The following is a 20,887-nucleotide window of genomic DNA, read 5'->3' on the forward strand; positions in this document are numbered from 1 at the left end:
CAGCAAGCTGCTGACAGTAAAAACCACTGCTTTTTCCTCTGGCACTACAGAGGTTCAGATTCCCAGCTTTACGGTATTGGAAGGGGGTGTCTCTGTACCCTTTTCCAGAGAGCCCAACAGAGGAGGTTGTGATCAAAAGGTGGCTCTAGCTGGGATGGTTTTCTACTTTTCTACCTTCTTTTATCCTCCAGTACCAGTCCAGGAGGCAGGGAAGGAAGTTAAGGAATCTGCGTTGGACAGCAGCAGCTCAGACTGCAGTTTACGTAGGTGCATATACTAGTGACATTAATGTACCTTGCAAATGATAGTTCCCAAGGAATTGAGAATAAAAGGCAAGTTTCAAGGGGCAGTCAAACAATTTAAAAAAAATATCAGGAGGACAACAGCAGAGATGTTGCATTTGAAGGCTGTAATGAGAACGGTTTTTCTTTAAACTACAAAGCCAAATCAAGGAAACACTGACCTCAGTCCAATTCAAGGGACAGATAAAACTTTAGCACAACAGCCTACAGACTGACATAGAACGTTTTCCCCACTTCCCCCCCATATATTATCAAGGTGGGGAAAATGTTCTATGTCAGTCTGTAGGCTGTTGTGCTAAAGTTTCATCTGTCCCTTGAATTGGACTGAGGTCAGTGTTTCCTTGATTTGGCTTTGTAGCTTAAAGAAAAACAGTTCTCATTACATATATAGATATAGATTAGATATAGATATAGATAGAGCGAGCCATTACCAATAGTGCTATGCTACTGCCAAGTGCAGAAAGGATAGCTTGGAGCACGAAGTAGCTATTTCGTCTTCCCTCCATGCTGGTAAAACAGCCTCAAGAAAGAGTTGAAAAAGAAAAATTTAACTAAGGGGACTGGCCTATTCACTGTAAAAATTCATGTTTGAAGAATAAAACCACCATTGGATCTCAATGGAGGAAAATGGAATAAGGTAATGAGAAGTTCTTGAACACTTAAAACCTATGTTCCATGTTGGTGGCTCAGAACAGATTGTCTTTAAAAGGCTGCTGTTAGTACTTAAGAGCCCTTTTCAATGCTCCTTATGCAGAAACAATTCCCACCAATATCAAATGGGAGTTTTTCCTCAGTAAGGAATGCTGAATTGAGCCCAAAATAGTAAATTAGGACCAGATCTTGAAAACCCTTTCTGATATGAACAATTCTGATTAATACTGGTAATGTCACTGAAATGAATTAGGACTATTTGTGTAATGGTTGCTCACTTGAGTAGGATTATGACCTTAATGCAGACCTCCCCCTTTACAATGATCCAAAGTTTTACAAGAGGTAAGGTACATGTGTAATCTAGGAATTTTGAGGAGCCGCACAACTAGGAATAATGAAATTAAAGAAAAACAAAACTGGGTTGAGTATTAGGGAACCTTGACAATGATCTACTGGGTTGTATGACAGTCTCCTAAGGAAAGATCTATTGAGTGGGACATTTGAAACTGAGCTGGAAAAAGCACCAGAAAAAATGAACTGAAGGGAACAATTCTGCACTGATTGGGAAAGGAACTGACAGTTAACACACCTCTCTTCCATCTTTAATTCCATAATATTGAAATGTATTTATATATACAGTTGCAATAATGATTTTTCAGTATGCCACAAAAAGAGGTCTATGAAATGTATTTGACAGTCCTTTCGACTGTGTTCCAATCTAAGAAAAAACTCCTTGAATTCTAATTTTTGTGTGTCAGGAATACACTGGCAAAAATGACTTGGCTGCTCTCCTCACCCCTAATATGTATCCCAAAGCAGACCAACTGTTAGACAAATGCAAATTTCTTCAAACACAAGTATAATTTACTCATTAATCCATAGATATTTTCAAAATTACCAATACTCAAATAGAAGGCAGTTTTAATACAGTTTCGTGTGGTATTCAGGCAATATGCCAACCCTTGAATGACAAATATTTAGAACATACCCGTTCATTTTTGTCTGTACAGAAGAGCCTGGTGTGATGCCTTTTCTGCACAACAATAAATGTAATTCCAGGCTGGTAGTCCTTTTCTAGTTTAATGCATGCTTCTCTGATAGCCAGCAATTCATGGTGGAGAACCTAAGTCAGAAAGAAACACAACCGACAGAAAAATGTGATAAATAAGGTGCATACAAAGTTAATAACATCCAGCAGATTATAAAAATAATTATACTGCTACTTATTAGCTATTTAGGGCTTGTGGAGAAAGACATGGAAGTTCATAGAAAGCTGAATATTAGAAAGCGGACTTGGCATAACCACAAAGACTGGGGAAAGAAGAATGGGGTAAAGTCTGAGAACTGATTCAAATGAAGACAACAAGCATGGAGCTTACCAAATTTTATGAAAATTTTAATGCAATAAAATGTGAAATTATTTTAAGAATACTCAGTAAATATTTTTAAAAAATTAAAGCAGAAAAACTGTGTATATCTGAAAAAATATACTAAAATGCTTCATTAAAACATGAGGCTTCTGAGAAAGAAAAATAAATACAAAAAGGTGTTTGCGAATTTTGTGGGGGGCAAGTGGAAACAGGTAATATATCAAGGTAGGATTTAGAAAAATGGGAGAAAATCAGAAAACTTACTTACATTTTTTTAAAAAAATCACTGTTATTAGACTACGCAATCAAACTTCAATGTTAAACCCTTGATTTGGTCCCAGACATCAAACACATTCCCAATTTTAAAAACTGAATGACATTTAAAATTTTTCTTTTGTTGTGAAAGAATGTGAAATCCTTCTGTAAAAGGAGAAGTAGTAAGATCCTGAAAGCTGTGATGATACTTTCCCTACACTGCTTGGCCAATGCCTGAGACCTTTACAGAGAGGAAACCAGGGTTACTTCTTTTCATAATTTCAATTTAGCACACTGTATAATCAAAAGTCATGCAACAACTCAAAGTGTGAAGAATCTAACCTGTTGAAATTGCCCCTCAGAAACACCATCTCTGTAGAAAATAATGCGAGTTGGTTTAAATCTGGTTGATTTGTAGAACTGAATAAGCAGCTCCCTGACCATGGCAGCCAAATCTTGGATGATTTCTTGACGATGCTGCTGGACACGCACAGTGGCACAGTATCGATTAGGGTGAGCATCCATGCTACCTACAACCTGTTTGTTTTTTAAACACACAAACAAACATACGACCCATGTTTAATACCAAGCCACTACAAAGGATCTTCTTTAAGGTTATTTTTAAAAAGAACACATTTAAAAACAAAGACTAATGAATCATTACCTCACTAAAAATGCTACAGTCTATACGGAGCATAAAGAAAAGAGAAAATGCAATCAAAATGATTGCGTGCATGGGGAAAAGTGTTCAGTATTGAGCTTTGGGCTACCTATGATTATATATAATGCTAAAACTAAGGTTTAATATTTTATTTGTGAAACAAATCTATGAACTTGTGTTTTGAAAAACTGAAGGAATTTTTAAAGCACAATCTTAACATAGACTTTAACTAGAAAAATAGGTTTTCACAACTGGTTCACAACATAGGGGTGCCCTGGATCCCCACCTGCTCCTAGAGTCCCTGGTGGTCTTTGTGGTGAGGAATGCTACCACCCCGTCTGCACTTAGCCGGCCAATAACAATCATTCCTCTTGGATACAGACTTCACTGTTATCCACATCTTTGTCACTGATAAACTGGATTAATCCAGTGTATTAACTATCTTTGAAAACCACTTGCAAGGTTCAGATAGCACTTAATGCAGCAGCTTGTCTGAACGCATTGGAATGATCATCGAGAGCTCACTACACCAACATTCTATAGACTTTATTCAGCACGGGACTACCAGGGCATTTCTGGGGGATTACTGCATAGTTTGTGTTCATTATAAGACAATTCACCACAGTCTCCTAACGAACCACAAAAAGTACAACAATGTCTCCAAAATACATTGTGTAGAGTGTCTTAATACTATTATAATATATGTATTTATAATATATGTATTATATTATGTACATATGGGGGGTTACTACCCATGTTTTATGACATTACATTCAGACCCTGGAAAAGCTCCATTTTTGTGCAATGTTTGAGTTATTGTATAAAATAGTTTTACCTCACAAATATCTGAGTAATTATTACTAAAATAAACTCTCCAAAAGATGTTTCATTAGACTATGTAGTAAAATACTATTTAATACCATAGTGTAGGATAACAGTATCCTTCACAACCTCTGTAAAAACAAACTGAAACTCAACTAAATTTAAACAGCAAAAGAAAACCCCCTCTGAAAGATTACCACTGTTTACTCACTGCAGCAATGGAAGGCTTTTTTCCATCTCCAGCCGGTGGATGAGTTACATCTGCACCCAGGAATATGACAGGCTGCTGAAATACCGGAGGCCTAATGAAAAGAAAGTGAAAGTGATATCTAGCATTTATAATATCTAGTATTTGTATTGCAGCAGCACCAAAGGTCCTGATCAGAGTCCCATTGCGCTAGGTGAGGAACACACACATACCGAGGAAGGCACAAAGAGCTTGCAATCTACTTTAATGGGGAAACTAACACAAAGTTGTAAATTGTATTTCTTACAATGTATAGCATCTGAAAAAAAACATGCCCAATTCCATAATGTGTACTTTAAGTATACCAATTTTTAATTTTTTTTTTAAATCTGAGTTTTCTGTCTGTTTTATAAAAAGAAGACAAAGTCCCAGAGCTTTAGATATTTCTCAGGGATGCTTCAAAGTAACTTATATTGAAGTACCTCTCCATCAATTGTGTTGTGAGTTTTTGGTTAAATCTGGTCAGTTTGGAAGCTGACATTCTAAGAAGCGACCCAGGAAGTTCACTGAAACTCCAGGCTAGAAATTGTAAATTTCAACTCCCCCCCTCCCAACAAGACACTATTTTAAAGGGAGTTTTTGTTTTTCATTGGGGGGGGGGGAGAGCAGGGGGGTGAGTTACTGTGTAGACTCGGCAGCTAATTTTCAAAATTAAGTTTCTCAGTATTTCAAAGGCGAAGAACACTCCATGTCCATCTTTCAGAAGAAATACTTGGACAATGTCATTTTAAAACTAATAATTCAGAATAATTTTTTCTTTTCCTGGCAGAAATATCAGTAAATGACAATCAATTAAAACAATTCTATGATCAACATAAAAAAAAAATCCACTTGTTTAGAATGTCAATATCCAACACCAGACATATTTTGGTGTGAATGGTTTTTTGTCTGTCTGCTTAGTTCTATTTTCATGAGAGAACAGTTTATTGAAATTAAAAGTAGGAACTTTATCTCTCTAGATGTTAGTGTTTCAAGTTGGTGGGTTTGCATGGGAGGAAAGAGCATGTCACTTAGGCCTGGTCTACACTAACCCCCCAAGTCGAAGTAAGGTACGCAACTTCAGCTACGTGAATAACGTAGCTGAAGTCGACATACCTTACTTCGAACTTACCGCGGTTCAGACGCGGTCCACACGCGGCAGGCAGGCTCCCCCGTCGACTCCGCGGTACTCCTCTCGTTGAGCTGGAGTACCGCAGTCGACGGCGAGCACTTCCTGGTTCGATTTATCGCGTCCAGACCAGACGCGATAAATCGAACCAGGAAGTTCGATTTCCAGCCGCCGAACTAGCGGCTAAGTATAGACCAGCCCTTAGTGAAGTTAAAATGTTGCCAGTGGTAAAGCCAAACTTTTGAGGAGAAAACTGTTACTAATCCACTGTTGTATTTTGCACATGTCCATTGCACTTCAGGTGTGCATGCGCTCACTACACTAGTGTCAGAGATTTTTCCGTCAGCTGTACCCTTTGGGGTGTCATATGCACTCTCTGCCACCTTGTGCTGCTGCGTGATGGCATAAAAGGGTGTAACTGCCCCAGTCCCCTGAAGTTCCTTCTGATCAGAGAGACTTTGATATAGAGGGGAAGGAGGGTGGGTTGTGGACTGGATATGTGCCACACATCTCGAAGAACTACTGTTACAAAACAGGTTAATAACTGTTTTTTCTTCGAATGAGTGCATAAGTCCTTTCCACTTCAGGTGATTCACAGGCAGTTCAATCCAGGGGTGGGACTGGAGGCAGGTAAATAATGGTTCGAGGACCATATGTCCAAATCTGGCATCATCTCTAGACTTCAGGAGATGGCATAGTGAAAAGTAGAAGTATGTACTCAAGACCAGCTGCAGCGCTACAAATGTTCAGTATAGGCACCCAACCCAGAAAGGCTGCAGAGGCTGCATGTGGTCTTGTTGAATGTGCTGATCTGTGGAGTTTACATTGGCCACTGTAGCACAAATATATACAGGAAGAAATCCATAACGAGATTCCTTGGGATAAGACCAGTGTACCTTTCATCCTGTCTGCAACTGCCACGAACAGTTGGAAGGAAGACCTAAATGGTTTAGTCCCATCCATTCTAGCGTCCAGTGTGTGGAACCTCTCCTCATCTTTATGAGTATGAGGCTTAGGGCAGGTCTACACTACAGCTGGGATCGATGCTCTGAGATCGATCCGCCGGCAGTCGATTTAGCGGGCCTAGTGAATACCCGCCAAATCGACAGCAGATCTCTCTCCAGTTAACCCCTGTACTCTACCCCAGACGAGAAGAGCAAGGTAAGTCGATGGGAGAGTTTCTCCTGTCGACCACCCGCGGCGTGCACATTGCGGTAACTCGACCTAAGGTACATCGACTCCAGATACTTTATTCATGTAGCTGGAGTTGTGTAGCATAGGTCGACTTACCGCGGTAGCGTAGACATAGCTTCAGGGAAGAACGTTGGTAAGTAAATCACCTGATAGATGTGGAAGAAAGAAACCACTTTGGTGGAAATTTTGGCTGAGGGGGTAGTTATACCTTTTCCTTGTAGAAGGCTGTATATGATAGGTCAGATACCATAGCTCTCAATTCTCCTACTCTCCTTGAAGAGGTAATTGCCACCAAAAAGCTACCTTCACTGAACATGAACAAACATGTAGCCATTGTTTCAAAGGGTGGACCCATTAGCTTTACTAAGGTTTAAGTCCCAAGAGGGAATAGGATTCTCTACTTTGGGATATAACCAGTACAAACCCTTCAAAAACATGACACACATGGGATTGGAGAAAAGTGGGCAATTACCAATCGAAAAGTGGAAAGCAGACATAGGGGCTAAGTGCATGCTGATGGAACTAATGGCTGCTTCAGGTATAACAAATAGCCCAGCACATATTGTACTGGAGACTAGACTGAAGAAAAACCTTTTGCTGAGACCAGGAGAATCCCTTTCATTTCAATAGATAAGTGTACCCAGTAAACAGTTTTCTGCTAGTCATTTAATCATAGGACTGGAAGGGACGTTGAGAGCTCATCTACTCCAGTCCCCTGCACTCATGGCAGAACTAAGTATTATCTAGACATCCCTGACAGGTGTTTGTCTAACCTCCTCTTAAAAATCTCCAATGATGGAGATTCCACCACATCCCTAGGCAATTTATTCCAGTGCTTATCTACCCTGACAGTAAGGAATTTTTTCCTAATGTCCAACTTAAACCACCCTTGCTGCAATTTAAGCCCATTGCTTCTTGTCCTATCCTCAGAGGTTAAGGAAAACATTTTTTCTCCCTGCTCCTTGTAACCACCTTTTATGTACGTGAAGGAGGATAGGTCCATCAATGGCTATTAGCCAAGATGGACACGGATGGTGTCCCAAGCCTCTTTTTGCCAGAAGCTGGGAATGGGCGACAGGGGATAGGTCACTTGATGATTACCTGTTCTGTTCATTCCCTCTGGGGTAGCTGGCATTAGCCACTGGGCTAGAAGGATCTTTGGTCTAACTCAGTATGGCCATTCTTATGAAAACTGTAATGATGCCCCCCTCAGTCTTCTCTTCTCCAGACTAAACAAACACAATTTTTTCAATCTTCCCTTGTAGATCATGTTTTCTCGAGCTTTAATTGTTTTTCTTGCTCTCTCTGGACTTTCTCCAATTTGTTCACATCTTTCCTGAAATGTGGCTCCCGGAACTGCACACAATACTCTAGTTGAGGCCTAATCAGCATGAAGTAATGCGGAAGAATTACTTCTCGTGTCTTGCTAGCAACACTCCTGCTAATACATCCCAGAATGATGTTTGCTTTTTTTGCAAGTGTTACACTGTTGACTCATATTTAGCTTGTGATCCACTATGACCTCCAGATCCCTTTCTCCAGTACTCCTTCCTAGACAGTCACAGTCATTTCCCATTTGTATGTGTGCAACCAATTGTTCCTTCCTAAGTGGAGTACATTGCATTTGTCCTTATTAAATTTCATCCTATTTTCTTCAGACCATTTTTCCAGTTTGTCAAGATCATTTTGAATTTTAATCCTATCCTCCAAAGAACTTGAAATCCCTCCCAGCTTGGTATTGTCTGCACACTTTATAAATGTACTCTCTATGCCATTATCTAAATCATTGACGAAGATACTGAACAGAACCAGACCTGACCCCTGCGGGACCCCACTCGATATGCCCTTCCAGCTTGATTGTGAACCACTGAGAACTACTCTCTGGGAATAGTTTTCCAACCAGTTATGCACCCACCTTATGGTAACTCCATCTAGCCTTACTAAAGTTAAGATATACCACATATAAAACTTCCCCCCCATCCACAAGACTTGTTACCCTGTCAAAGAAAGCTATTAGGTTGGTTTGACAATATTTGTTCTAGACAAATCCATGCTGAACATTACTTATGATCTTATTATCTTCTAGCTGTTTGCAAATTGATTGCTTAATTATTTGCTTCATTATCTTTTCGGGTACAGAAGTTAAGCTGGCTGGTCTGTAGGATGTATTTCATCAGGCCCCGGTCACTTGAAGACATCTAACTTGTCTAAGTAATTGTTAACTTGTTCTTTTCCTATTTTAGTCTCTGATCCTACTAACCTTTTTGATGAAAACTGAAACAAAAAAGTCATTAGCGCTACTGCCATTTCCACATTTTCTGCAAATCCCGATGTAGGAGGTGGACTGAGATTACAGCCCATTCCCAACTCCGGGGCTGGAGTAGCAGCCAAGAAGAAATTTCAATGTGGATTCCTCTCCCACAAATACCCCAACCATTAGTGAGTAACTGGCCTACTCTGTTCTAGCTCTTCCCTTCCCTTCTAGATTGGTCCTGGTGTCAAGTCGTAAAAAGAAGGATAACAGTGGTACTGCAGTGGACAGAACAGCTTCGTCTTTGGGAGAGGAGAGTAAACACCCAACAACTAGTGTCTTTAGGCTAGGACGCTCGTCATTGGTCTGCTGTGAAAAAATATGTTGGTCCCTCAAAAGGAAGATCTTGAATGACGTGTTGGACCTCTTGAGGAAGCCCTGATGACTGGAACCATGAACATCTATGTATTGTAATGGACAATGCTGTGACTCTGGCAGCATCCATTGCAGCCTGAACCAAGGCCCTGGCTACCAACCTTCCCTCATCCAATTCTGTGAGAAACTCTTGTCTCACCTCCTTTGGCAACTTGTCCGTAAATTGTAAAACACTGTCCCAGAGGGAGAAAAGAATGGTTGCTAACTTTCCATAACTGTTGTTCTTCGAGATGTGTTGCGCATGACCATTCCACTGTAGGTGTGTCCGTGCCCCAAGCACAGTCACCAGAAACTTTTCCCTCAGCGGTACCTGTCGGGGTGGCTCGACTGCTCATAATGCTGGTATAAAGCATCCAGCTGACCCCACACCCCCTCAGTTCCTTCTTTCCGGCCAACGCCGACACAGAGGTAGGAGAGTGGGTCGTGGAATGGACATGTGCAACACATCTCAAAGAACAACAGTTAAGGAAGGTCAGTAACCGTTTTCCCTTTGAGTGATTGCACATGTGCATTCCACTGTAGGTGACTCCCAAGGAGTTGCATAGGTGGTGGGATTGGAGTTCATGGAGACACCAACTGCAAAACAACTTGACCAAATTTGGCATCATCCCTGGTTTGTTGCATTATGGCGTAATGGGAAGCAAACATGTACACTGATGACCAAGTTGCTGCTCTGCAAATGTCCTGAATAGGGATCTGCGCTAGGAATGCAGCTGCTAAAGGTTGTGACCTCGTGGAATGTGCAGTCAGGTTAGCTCATGGCGGAACACCCACCTGACCAGAACATGTGAATACATGATGTGATCCAGGACAAAATTCTCTGAGTAGAGATGGGAAGACCCTTCTGTGATGTTATCTGATTAAAATATGACCATGTAGATCATTGTTGCTACCACGGTTATATAATTACAACAAATCTTGTACAAAGTATGTCAAGTAAGGTGTCTATGGAAAGGTTATGATTTGCTGAATATGATTATGCTATCTGTATGCATGTATCATTTTTGTATCTGAAGTTATGAATATTAACTGTGTATCTGTATTTCAAATGTTTGCTTCTGTGGTAACACCCACATGGCACTTAGCCAGCACACTGTGAAGGAACTATTCAAGTTAAATGGCCCATCAAAGAACACTTAACTCACAATGGAAGACTCCTATCTACACTTAATGGACTTCCCTCTGAACCTTCTAACTGGAGCGTGGGTAATGGACTTCCCTCTGAACCTTCTAACTGGAGTATGGGTAATGGCTTCTGCTATGACTAAGCGAAATCATGCATGTAATCACATGTAGAGTCAGTAGGGGAGCAGGAAATAGAATCCAGATCCTTTGCCTCCCAACCCTTCTGGCTTTATAATCAAGGTCAATAAGGGAATATTAATTTTCAAGATGACTTCTATTTGTCATTAAATACATAAGTAAACAGATCTGTTAAGGTTTATTTCAAGTGAAAACTCTGAAATAGTATTGCAAGCTCAAATTTTTAAATAAAGCAGCAATATTTTTTCTTTATAAACTGACAGATTCCAATGGAAATTACTTTTTTTAAAGTAAGTATTTCTTTGCAGTATCCAAATATTGCAGCAGAGTGCTATTACATTAACATCTGAAAGTGAAATTGACTAGAAACGGATTATAAAACCAGAGGGAAGCATCATAAATAACAAAAAGTAAATTTATTTTTAATAGTTTTAAGGTGATATTAGCAACAGGTTAAAAAAAAGTCTAAACTATTTTAACCTGATTCATGTCTCCCTTAGTGTATGGAAATAAAACAAAAAAAACCTTCAAAATCAACTAACCTTCCTTGTGGCAGTAAAATGTTATTTACTCCTCCTAATTTGACGTTGATCTTTAAACAAAGATTGGACAGAGTTTGTGGTGTTGTTCTTTGCACATTTTTCATCTGAACACACTGTGTAGCCATCCCCAGCACAGTGTCACCAACACGCTTTACTTCCGCTGCCAAGACACAAGGGAAAATAAAAACTATTCAGATATTCTTAAATAATAAATAAGAAAAATGGCTTTCATTTAGCTATGATCACTTTCTAATAGAATGTTATTGGTTCATTTGTTTAAACTTTTATTTTCTCCTCACTGTTACTGGGTTTATACTACCATCCTTCTACTGAAAAGATACGAGTTTTATTGGAGTCTAAATATACAATGATAATTGCAGATTTATCATTTCGACTGCCTTTTTAAAAAAAAAAAAAAAATACTGTTACATACATTTTAAAACAGTTTATGGAGGCACTGGTTGCAACTCCCTGGCTAAGGCTGTGTTCTGAAGTGGACTTAAGGGTATAAATTCCTATTTTGTTCCACATGTAGGTAACTCAATTTTCCAGTGAAATTTCAGAGCATTCATTTATTAGACCTTTGAATTTTTTATGCAGTCTTTTTGTTTGACTCTGTGTAATAATTTACTATGAAGAGTTTGAAATTAGGCTCTGGCTGAAATCCAGTTTCTAATATTTTATTATCAACATATCTTTAAAACAAAGTTGTGCATCAACAGAGAAACTGGTACAGGTGAATCTTGAGCAAATCAAGCACAAAAGATCATTTAAGACAGGGGTCTCAATGTCTTGCCCCGCGGACCATCTGTGGCCCAAGAACCTCCACGCTGTGGCACGTGGAAACTTTTAAAAAAGTTCTTTCATCCGGCCCTCATGGCTGCCGGCCGAAGGGGGGTGGGAGTGGAGAGGGCAGGAGAGATTCACATGCCCCTCCCCCCAACGTTGCTCCATCCTGCTGCTCCGGGGACCCTCCCAGAGGTTGCACTCAGCACCGTGTCATTCACCTCGGGCAGCTCCGCTCCCTGCAAGCAGTTCCCTATCCCTGCTGTTGCTGGCGGAGCCACGGAGAAGAGACCCATGCAGCCACATTGCCGGCTGTCCGCTGCAGGCACCACCCCCCGCAGCTCCCACTGGCTGGGGGAGAGGGACAGACATACCATCACTAGTTGCTGGGCAGAGTCAGCCATGGGGGCAGCATCATTAGTTGCCAGGCAGAGTCAGCCATGGAGGCAGTGTCACTAGTCACCAGGCAGAGTCAGCTGAGGTGGCATGAGGCCAAGGGAGGAAGGGAAAAGGGTAGTGGGAGGTGGCGTGAACACCATCTTCAGTGACATTATTGGCCCACTGGGAGGATTTGAGGACTGGCACTGGCCCTAAGATAAATTGAGTGTGAGACCCCTGGTTTAAGAGAAATTTTTAGGATCATTTTTAGGTTTTTGCCAGAGGTTGGTGGCTGGAGTAGATGGAGTTTTTTGGGGGAGCTGCATACAATTTTTGAGTTGACTTTTGTCAGTTTTCTTTGTTGCGTGGGTTTTTTTGCCATTATTCTGCATAACTGAAATGTATCATTCAGTGGAGACTGATAGATAAAATCTTCCCTAGAGAAGCTCACAAAGAATTGCCCTCTATCAAAATGGCTAATGTCTGCCATTGAGAACAATGGGAATGAGGCCAACAAACTGCCATCAGTCAAGACGCTTACTATTTCCTTACAGCCTGTGCGGGAGGAAGTTTAGTCTGCCTTTAGCATAGATGGCCACCGGTGCCATTGATCACAATGGCAGTGAAGCCAAGCTGCCCTCAGGGAAGATGGGATTCGGGCTATACTATCAGGGGACAGAAAGGGGGACTATACTGGGCAGATGAATACAGGTGAGGAAAATCAGGGTTGTACATGCAGGGAAATGTTGGGTGGTGGGATGCAGGTAGGAGACAGAGGGGAGGGCGAATAAGACTATACGGCAGGATGTAGGGAGAACATGGGTGCAGCAGAAGACTGGATGGGACAGGAAGTGAGAAATGAGAGGATGGGGAGAGAGGATTAGGAGTGAGGATAGTGATTGGGGAAAGGGATGGATATTGATAGAACAGCACTTCCCATACTGCAGGGGCTAGGAGAGGGTAAGTGGAGTCCTCTTCAATCAGCCAACAAAGAGGCTCACATTTTTTCATTCCAAGTTTAAATTCTTATCCCAAAACAACGACACACACATTTGGAATAGGCAGCTTCCTCTGGAAGGCTCAAGCCAAAAAAAAGAAAAAGAAAAAGAAAAATGTGATGGTTTTGCCCCTTCCTCCTTATTAGCAGGGCCGGCTCCAGGCACCAGCTGAGCAAGCTGGTGCTTGGGGCAGCAGATTGTTCGAGGCTGCATTCTGCCCAATCCCAGGGCGGCACGGCTGCTTTTTTTTTGTTCCGCTCCAGCCGCCCTGTAGGGGGCGACGGCGCAGAGAACCAGAGCGCCCTGCAGGGCAGTCCTCTTCCTTCCCTCCCCGCCAACCGGAGCGGAGCGGAGCGCTCGCGGCGGGAGGCGCCGCATGGCAGCGCCCCCGCTGTAGCCCTGGCCGCCCCCTTCTCTCTCTCTCTCCTGCCCGCTCCCTCCCGCTCCTCTCCCCTCCCCCCCCGCCCCCCCGCCCCCGCCCCCCCTCCGTGGTTTTTTTTTTCTTTTCTGCTTGGGGCGGCCAAAAAGCCAGAGCCGGCCCTGCTTATTAGCCCATATTTCTTTTTGCATCACTCGCCTATCCTCTACATTTATCCACCCTGGGTTAAATTCTCATCAGTCTTCGAACAAAGGGAAGATAAGGAGCTTAGTTTTTGCCACGTTACACTTAAGTGATTAAGATGTTGGACTGGATGCAGGGAAACAAATGGCTTGGTTTTGTGAGTCATCAGAATAGACAAAGTACTTGAAGCCATGTAATAGGGGATGAGACTGCCCTAAAAGAAGGGGTGAAGTGAGGAAAAGAGGAAAAGAGATGGCTAGGGTAGAGTTTTGCTAAAAAGAAGAAGAGGCAGATCCACTGAAAGTGATGGAAACATCACATGGGTAGGCGGATTAGGTAAATCTGAGAATGCACCTGCTTATTTGAAGTATATTATACTTGTATACCTGTGTTTGTAACCTGCACTGGTTGCCATTTTGCTTCTGAGTGCAATTCAAAGTGCTGAGTTTTGACCTACAAAGTCCTATTGGTTTGTGTCTTGCTGATCTTAAGAACTCCCTCTTTCCCCATGCACGATCCCAACAGTCATATCACCTGGGACGACATCATCATCAAGTCTCTAGATTTTAATGCGCTGGAGTGAAGGGCTTGGAAAAAGGGTCGAGTCAGCTCTGGAATCCACTTGTCAATATGACAAAGCCTGAATTTATCAGAAAGCTCACGCTTTCATTCAGCTTTTTGCCAGAGGTTGGTGGCTGGAGTAGGTGGAGTTTTTTTGATAGAGGTGCATGCAATTTTTGAGTTGATTTTTGTCAATTTTCTTTGTTACTTGTGACTTTCCACTGATTGAGGGTGGACCCAGAGACTACAATGGTTGTATCTTTAATTAAATTTAAAAAGTAGAGAAAACTTGGCCTTCAGAGGTGGCCATGAGCTCAAGTTTCTAGCTTATATTGTATGCCTCACTGGTAGCCTGGGAGAAAAGGGATAGGAGGAGAAGAGGGAAATAAAAATAAATAAAAAGAGATGGTTGAGAATTAAGAAGTGGAGAAGGGGTCAGCACCTTTGAAGGAAAGAAAGAAAATGTAAGGCCCCTACTATTTCTTTGTGGAATTTTATCTAATTGCTTTGAAAGAAGTTTTTGGTGATGTAATTCTTCATACAACATACATAGTGGTGACTCAAACACCCTCCACCTCCCATGTACGTGATCAATATGCACTGACCATAAACTGGAGTCTTCCCTGGCAGAATGACTACCACAAGCTGTAGCCCAGCATAGGTGTTCTTTAGATGTCTGAACATAGGTTCCACACTATCTGCACCCTGGGCATATTTACAGAAACATGGCTGCCCCTGGATTGGCATTCCTGCATCTCTTGATATCTTCCTCAGTTGTTCTGTGAAGGACCTAAAGAATGCAGATACATTAGATTACTATGAAGAAAGAATGAAACATTCTGTTCTCAGTTATACTGGTACAGTGCTGTTGACTTTGATGAGGTTGCATTGGCATAAGAACAGAATCTGACCCAGTATGTGTACATTTTTTCAAATGAACCAAATATCATTTAGCTGTTAATGGAGGGACAAAGGGGAAAAGGAACAGGGAGAGAAACTCTTTCAATGCTCCCCAATGTTGGAAGCTTCAATATGCACTAGCACTCTAATTCACTACAATAACACAGCGGGTATCGGGGTACATGTATATAAATCACACCATAATGGCAGAAATTATTTCTTTTTAATTTCTTTGTGACAACAGTGTCTGGAGGGCATTTCGTATTGGACTGAGCTAAATTAATTAATTCTACACAGGTAAACAAAGTCAATTTCAGTGTTGGTTTACTTATAGAACCCCAATTTTTAATTTTCTGACCTAAATCCAAGAGTCCTGGTGCAGTGGTCTAAGCACAGGTCTGAAAGCCTGGATCTAATCCTAGCTCTGAAACTGACTCCCTACTTTTGGCTTCTAGCAAGTTACAACCTCTCTGCTTCAATTTCCCCATCTGTAAAGTGGAATTAAGATACCCTTTCACTCCACAGTGGCTTTGTGTGGACTTCACTTATCATATGTAGTAGAATAGATAAATGCCAACTTATTTTTATTAATACTATCATCCTCCAAAAAGTGAGTCTCCAGAACTAATGCTAAATTCCAACTAAATCTGGTTGACAAGTTTCCCTTTAAGATAAGGGAAACTCTTTGAAGAAACTTGTCAACCAGATTTAGTTGAAATTAGTCAAATTCAAGATCCTGAAGACTCCAGCCTAACGCTTGTTACACCCAAAAACTAGCTACACTTCTACCAGCCAGCCTCCCTCCTCAACAGAAACAGTAGCACTGAGGGAATGCTATCCCCTCTCCCCGCACTGCCAACATCTGAATTTCAGAGAAGACCGACAGAGGAAATCTGGGAGCGAAGAACCCCTTCCTTCTGCCCCCCCAGCCCTGTGCAGGGAGTTGGGGAGTCTTATTTCTTTTTTTTTTTTTTATGATCACCTCTGATAACAGTTGCTCCCCAGCTCAGAGGAGGGCCCCAAACAAAAGGAGAAGTCTTCCTGACTCAAAAGTTAAAAACAGCAGCAGCTGCGCTGCTGGTAACCACCTTCTTACAGGACCTGCCAAAGAGCATTCCAGCAAGCTCCTCCAACAGAGCAGCACATGAGAGGGCTACACCTGCCCATCAGCTAAGGAAGTGTGTATAGTCCGTTTCAGAGTTCTGTCAAAAATACAAAGTAAGCAAAACCAAATAATTTTTTTTTTTAAATAATTTTTTGGGCTAGTAATCTTAGGTGTTATTTGTAACAGTTTTTCTTCCTTGTTGCTGTGCAAGACGCATATATACAAAAAGGGAAACGGACTATATACAACGCACTCAAATGCACAAACTAACTAATGTTTTTCATTTGGTAACTTAAAATAGTAACATTAAAGGTTAATGTTCAAGTCTGTTATCTACTGTACAGCTTCCAGTGACGCAGAACGAATCAAGGCTGACCTCACAGAGAAGGATCTTCAGAGGGCTGCAGTTCACTGTATGTTTCATTGTTTGTATGGCTTCTTCACATTCAGATACGGGCTGTCCTCCATTTTCCAAGTGTGGAAGAGATAACTGCCACACCCATATGAGCTTCTGGTACAGTTCACTGTGATCCATCTTACATGGGATAGCGAAACCAGGTGGTTGGTCTGTAGGATCCATGTTCAAGTTTTGATTCTTGACCCTTATGTTTACCTACAGCTTTCGCCGCTTGTCTTTTGATGACAGTCCTGAGTTTTTAATAGCTTCGGCAGCTAACCAGAAGGGGTTCCTGGACTTAAGGCGGCGTCTTGGGCTTGGTCTACACTTACCCCCCCAAGTCGAAGTAAGGTACGCAAATTCAGCTACGTGAATAACGTAGCTGAATTCGACATACCTTACTTCGAACTTACCGCGGTTCAGACGCGGTCCACACGCGGCAGGCAGGCTCCCCGTCGCCTCCGCGGTACTCCTCTCATTGAGCTGGAGTACCGCAGTCGACGGGGATCACTTCCTGGTTCGATTTATCGCGTCCAGACCAGACGCGATAAATCGAACTCGGAACTTCGATCCCCAGCCGCCGAACTAGCGCGGCAGTGTAGACCAGCCCTTGGAGTGCATTCGAGATCTTTGTAGATGGGCAAGTCTGGATTCGTTATTGTGTGGTCACAGTCACCTATTATTGCAGCTTCTCTTTGGGGGGATAGTGGTAAGATTGGCTCTCTGCCCTCATGCCTGACTGTTGCTGTTGACTTCAGCACTCCTGTGACAATTCTCACAGTGTTCAATTGCACACTGACAAGTTTCATATGTACACTACCATGCTGACATGCAATATTCAGCTGCTGAGAAGACAAGGGGAAAAGTGGCTGTCTACAAGGTGCGAGTATTTGTTCCCCAACTGGTCCCCATTAGTTTGTGGATTATATTGTTCCTAGTCTTTATTTTGGCCGCAGTCTCCGTCAGATGTAGTAGCCTCACATACCACCGATCCAGAACCACTCTGACATATTTTGGGAAATCCTCATGCCTGAGTTTGTTTTGCAAGATGTGACACTCAAGCTTTTCTTTGCAGTGAACTTTTCAGTAAACTAACTGGAAAAAAAATTTCCCCTAATCTTTCAACTACAGTAATTTTGGGTGTTGTAACAATAGTGGGTAGAAAGCTTTATGAATAAATTTGATTTTTAAGTTGACAATGTCCCTTTAAATAGGTCCAATGCAGATATAGACTTTTCAGGTTAAAACAGTTTAGAGAGATATAATATAGAAACACATGTACATTCGACGTTTCAATGATGAAAAGTGTTCAGCAGTAGACATTTTTCTTTGCTTCAAGTGCCTTCTTTCTCATCTCCATTTCTTGGAAACCCCTATCGATGGCAGGCACCTTGCCATATCCAGTGCAGTGCACATTGCTTTGGATAGTGAGGATTTTATGATACTAGCACACAGAAAAACAAATGAGACGCATACTGGCTTGTACACCACTCAAAACACAGAATTCAATGTTTGTGACAGGGAAAACACAATCAATAGTTTACAGCTTCTAAAGCAGAGACATAACAAAGGGAAAAGATTATTTTTTTTTAAATACAGCATTTAGAATATTACTGGAAAAAAAGCACAATGTACAATAGTGCCACACAATCCACTTCTTTCAAAACCAGTAAGTAACCAAAAATCTTTCTAGGAAAGAAAACCATACTTACTTAAGATGAACTTCAGTGCACTGTCGCTGGGGAGCGAAGCAGGCAATTGCCCAGACCTTAATTTCAATTCCAGTGTGAAACTGTTTATTCCTCATATCCCAAACCCCTTGAACTGGTGTAGCAATTGCTTTATTCTAGAAAGAGAAGGAAGTGGTAAATGGGTAATACTTCCAAAAAAATCCCCAAGCCCCTGCTTCACTAAGTACTAGTCTATTCGATAGTCTCAAGTTTGTGTCAGTAGATTAAATACATAAATATTAATTCAGTTGTTACGCAGATCACTATCCTTCCTATCATTACAGCAACATATGTTCAAGTACATGAATCTGATAATTTGTGAAATTTAGGAAGAGACAATACAGTTTATTCAATTTTTGAATGCTTGTAGTGGGGCGGCTGCCCCACTCTCTGAGATTATGGGCTGCGGCAGGCCAGTGGGCCTGCGCAGACGCACAGCCAATGGGAGAAGGGCTTACTGGGAGCCGATCAGGGCCCAGGTTGGAGACAGCCAATCAGGGCCAGGCTCAGTCCTATAAGAAGGCTGCTCAGGGAGAGGAGAGTCAGTCTGTCCCAGGCCTTTGAGAGGGGAAGGTCAGTCTCCAAAGCAGGGAGACTAGCACCGCGGACAGCGCAGTGCTGGCCAGGCTCGGGGAACAAAGAGGAGCTCTAGCCTGAGGCCTACCAGGCTGCAGGCCCTGAAGGGAAGGGCCTAGCGGGTGCAAGCGGGCGTAGGGGAAGCGGCCCGGGGAAGCGGGCAGATGGAGGGGAGAGAAGGAGGACAGCGAGGCTACCGCCAGAGGGTCCCTGGGCCGGGACCCAGAGTAGAGGGCGGGCCTGGGTCTCCCCCTTCCCTCCTTGCAGTACACCCAGCCATTGGCCGTAGGGAGCGGCCATTACAGACCACGCCAGATCCCTGACAGGAGGAATTAGACTTTGGGGGGTGTGGTTGACTGCGGTGGCTGGACATAGAGACTGCTGATAGTCCTTCCACACCCCCTTCTGGGGGGGGGGGGGGGGGGGGGAGCAAAGGGGCACTGCCGGGGGGGAGTGGTCCTGAAGAGGACGCCGCGAGTTGGTGAGCGACGTGGCCTCAGAAGCCAACCGAGGGCAAGACAACGGGCAGGATACCACCGAGAGGGGACGCTCCACTGGACTGAGCTAGTTCCCGGAGTAGCCACTAGGAGGCGCCACGGGGGCGAGTCCCGACCTTGTTACAATGCTTTTAAAAAAAATACAAATCCCTATATTTGTTACAATAAAAATCAGCAGAATATATATGGGTAGTAAATGGGAAGAGTCATGAATGGCATTAATTAATAAATACATACATAAAAGCTTGCAGGTCTATAGCTACTTTCCAGAAGTTCAATACAGTTTGCAGGAATTAATTTAGCCTCACAACAGTCCAGTAAGATAGGTAAGCATCATTACCCATATTTTATAGATCAGTAAATTAAGGCACATAAAGGTCCAGGGATTCACACATGGTCACAGAGAAAATATGTGGAAGATCCGAGAACAGGATCCTGGTTTCTGAACTCTCAGTCATACAGAAAAAAGTCTTTTCGTCCCTATCTAGTAGACGCTACCGTGAGGAATTCGCTACAAGATCACTAGTTATATAGGCAACAGAAGATGAAGACAGAACTCAATCTCAGGATGGGAATTATCTTAATTGGTATGGATATCTAGAAGTGTGAAGCTTTCCCTCATACCTTTGACTGAAAATGCATTCTTCATGATGTTTTGTTTTAAATTTAAAATTCTACTGCAAGGTTTCATGAAAATCCATGATAAATTGGAAGATCAAGATATGTCCTCAAATTATGACCCTCACTGAAATTGTAGGGCAAACACTTCAATAACAAGGGTAGACGTAGAGGCAGTAGCAGGAATAGTGTGAGCAAAGGAGCAACCTATCCATCCACTCCAGACCCCCTCAAAGCCCCAAACTCTAGCTGTTACTCTGTTTTATTTAGGTTCTTATACTGCACCGACCAGCATGGCATCCGAGTACCTTCATTACCCCTTGTGACATCACAGACCACCCTCTAGATCAGCCTTTCCCAAATTGTGGGTCCTGCCCACCAGTGGGTTGAGGGAAGGATCTAGCTTCGTCACCTGTCACTACCCCCCATATCACCCCTTGCCTTAAACATACCCTCAAAGAATTCCGCCATCAGGGCTGTCTGGCATTTAGGGGATGGGGGAGGAGTTAGGCAAAAGGGGAAGTTTGCCCAGGATGCCCAAACCAAGTGATGTTGCAACATGGTGCACCTCACTCAAATTTTGTTGTGACGGAGGGGTTGCTGGGCCAAATCCAAGTGGTGCTGTGATCCAGTGTGCCAGGTTGCAATGCCTGGAATGGGGGGACAGGAGCTGCTGCT

The 20,887-nt window shown here is 42.5% G+C and overlaps 1 protein-coding gene across 2 annotated transcripts in view; it reads right to left on the bottom strand.

Moving 5' to 3' along the window:
• AGO2 (argonaute RISC catalytic component 2) overlaps positions 1–20,887 on the bottom strand; it is a 74,739-nt gene that overhangs the window by 15,032 nt on the left and 38,820 nt on the right. For both annotated transcript variants that reach the window (XM_026646729.2, XM_026646723.2), the window contains 6 exons: positions 18,501–18,634; positions 14,992–15,176; positions 11,102–11,261; positions 4,273–4,363; positions 2,921–3,115; positions 1,942–2,076 (listed from right to left, as the gene is read on the bottom strand). In XM_026646729.2, the coding sequence (XP_026502514.1) occupies positions 1,942–2,076; positions 2,921–3,115; positions 4,273–4,363; positions 11,102–11,261; positions 14,992–15,176; positions 18,501–18,634 (900 nt within the window). The remainder of the gene's footprint in view (positions 1–1,941; positions 2,077–2,920; positions 3,116–4,272; positions 4,364–11,101; positions 11,262–14,991; positions 15,177–18,500; positions 18,635–20,887) is intronic.

The sequence above is a fragment of the Terrapene carolina genome, unplaced genomic scaffold (assembly GCF_002925995.2).
Source record: "Terrapene carolina triunguis isolate 2854851 unplaced genomic scaffold, T_m_triunguis-2.0 Scaffold58, whole genome shotgun sequence".
Taxonomy (NCBI): domain Eukaryota; kingdom Metazoa; phylum Chordata; order Testudines; family Emydidae; genus Terrapene; species Terrapene triunguis.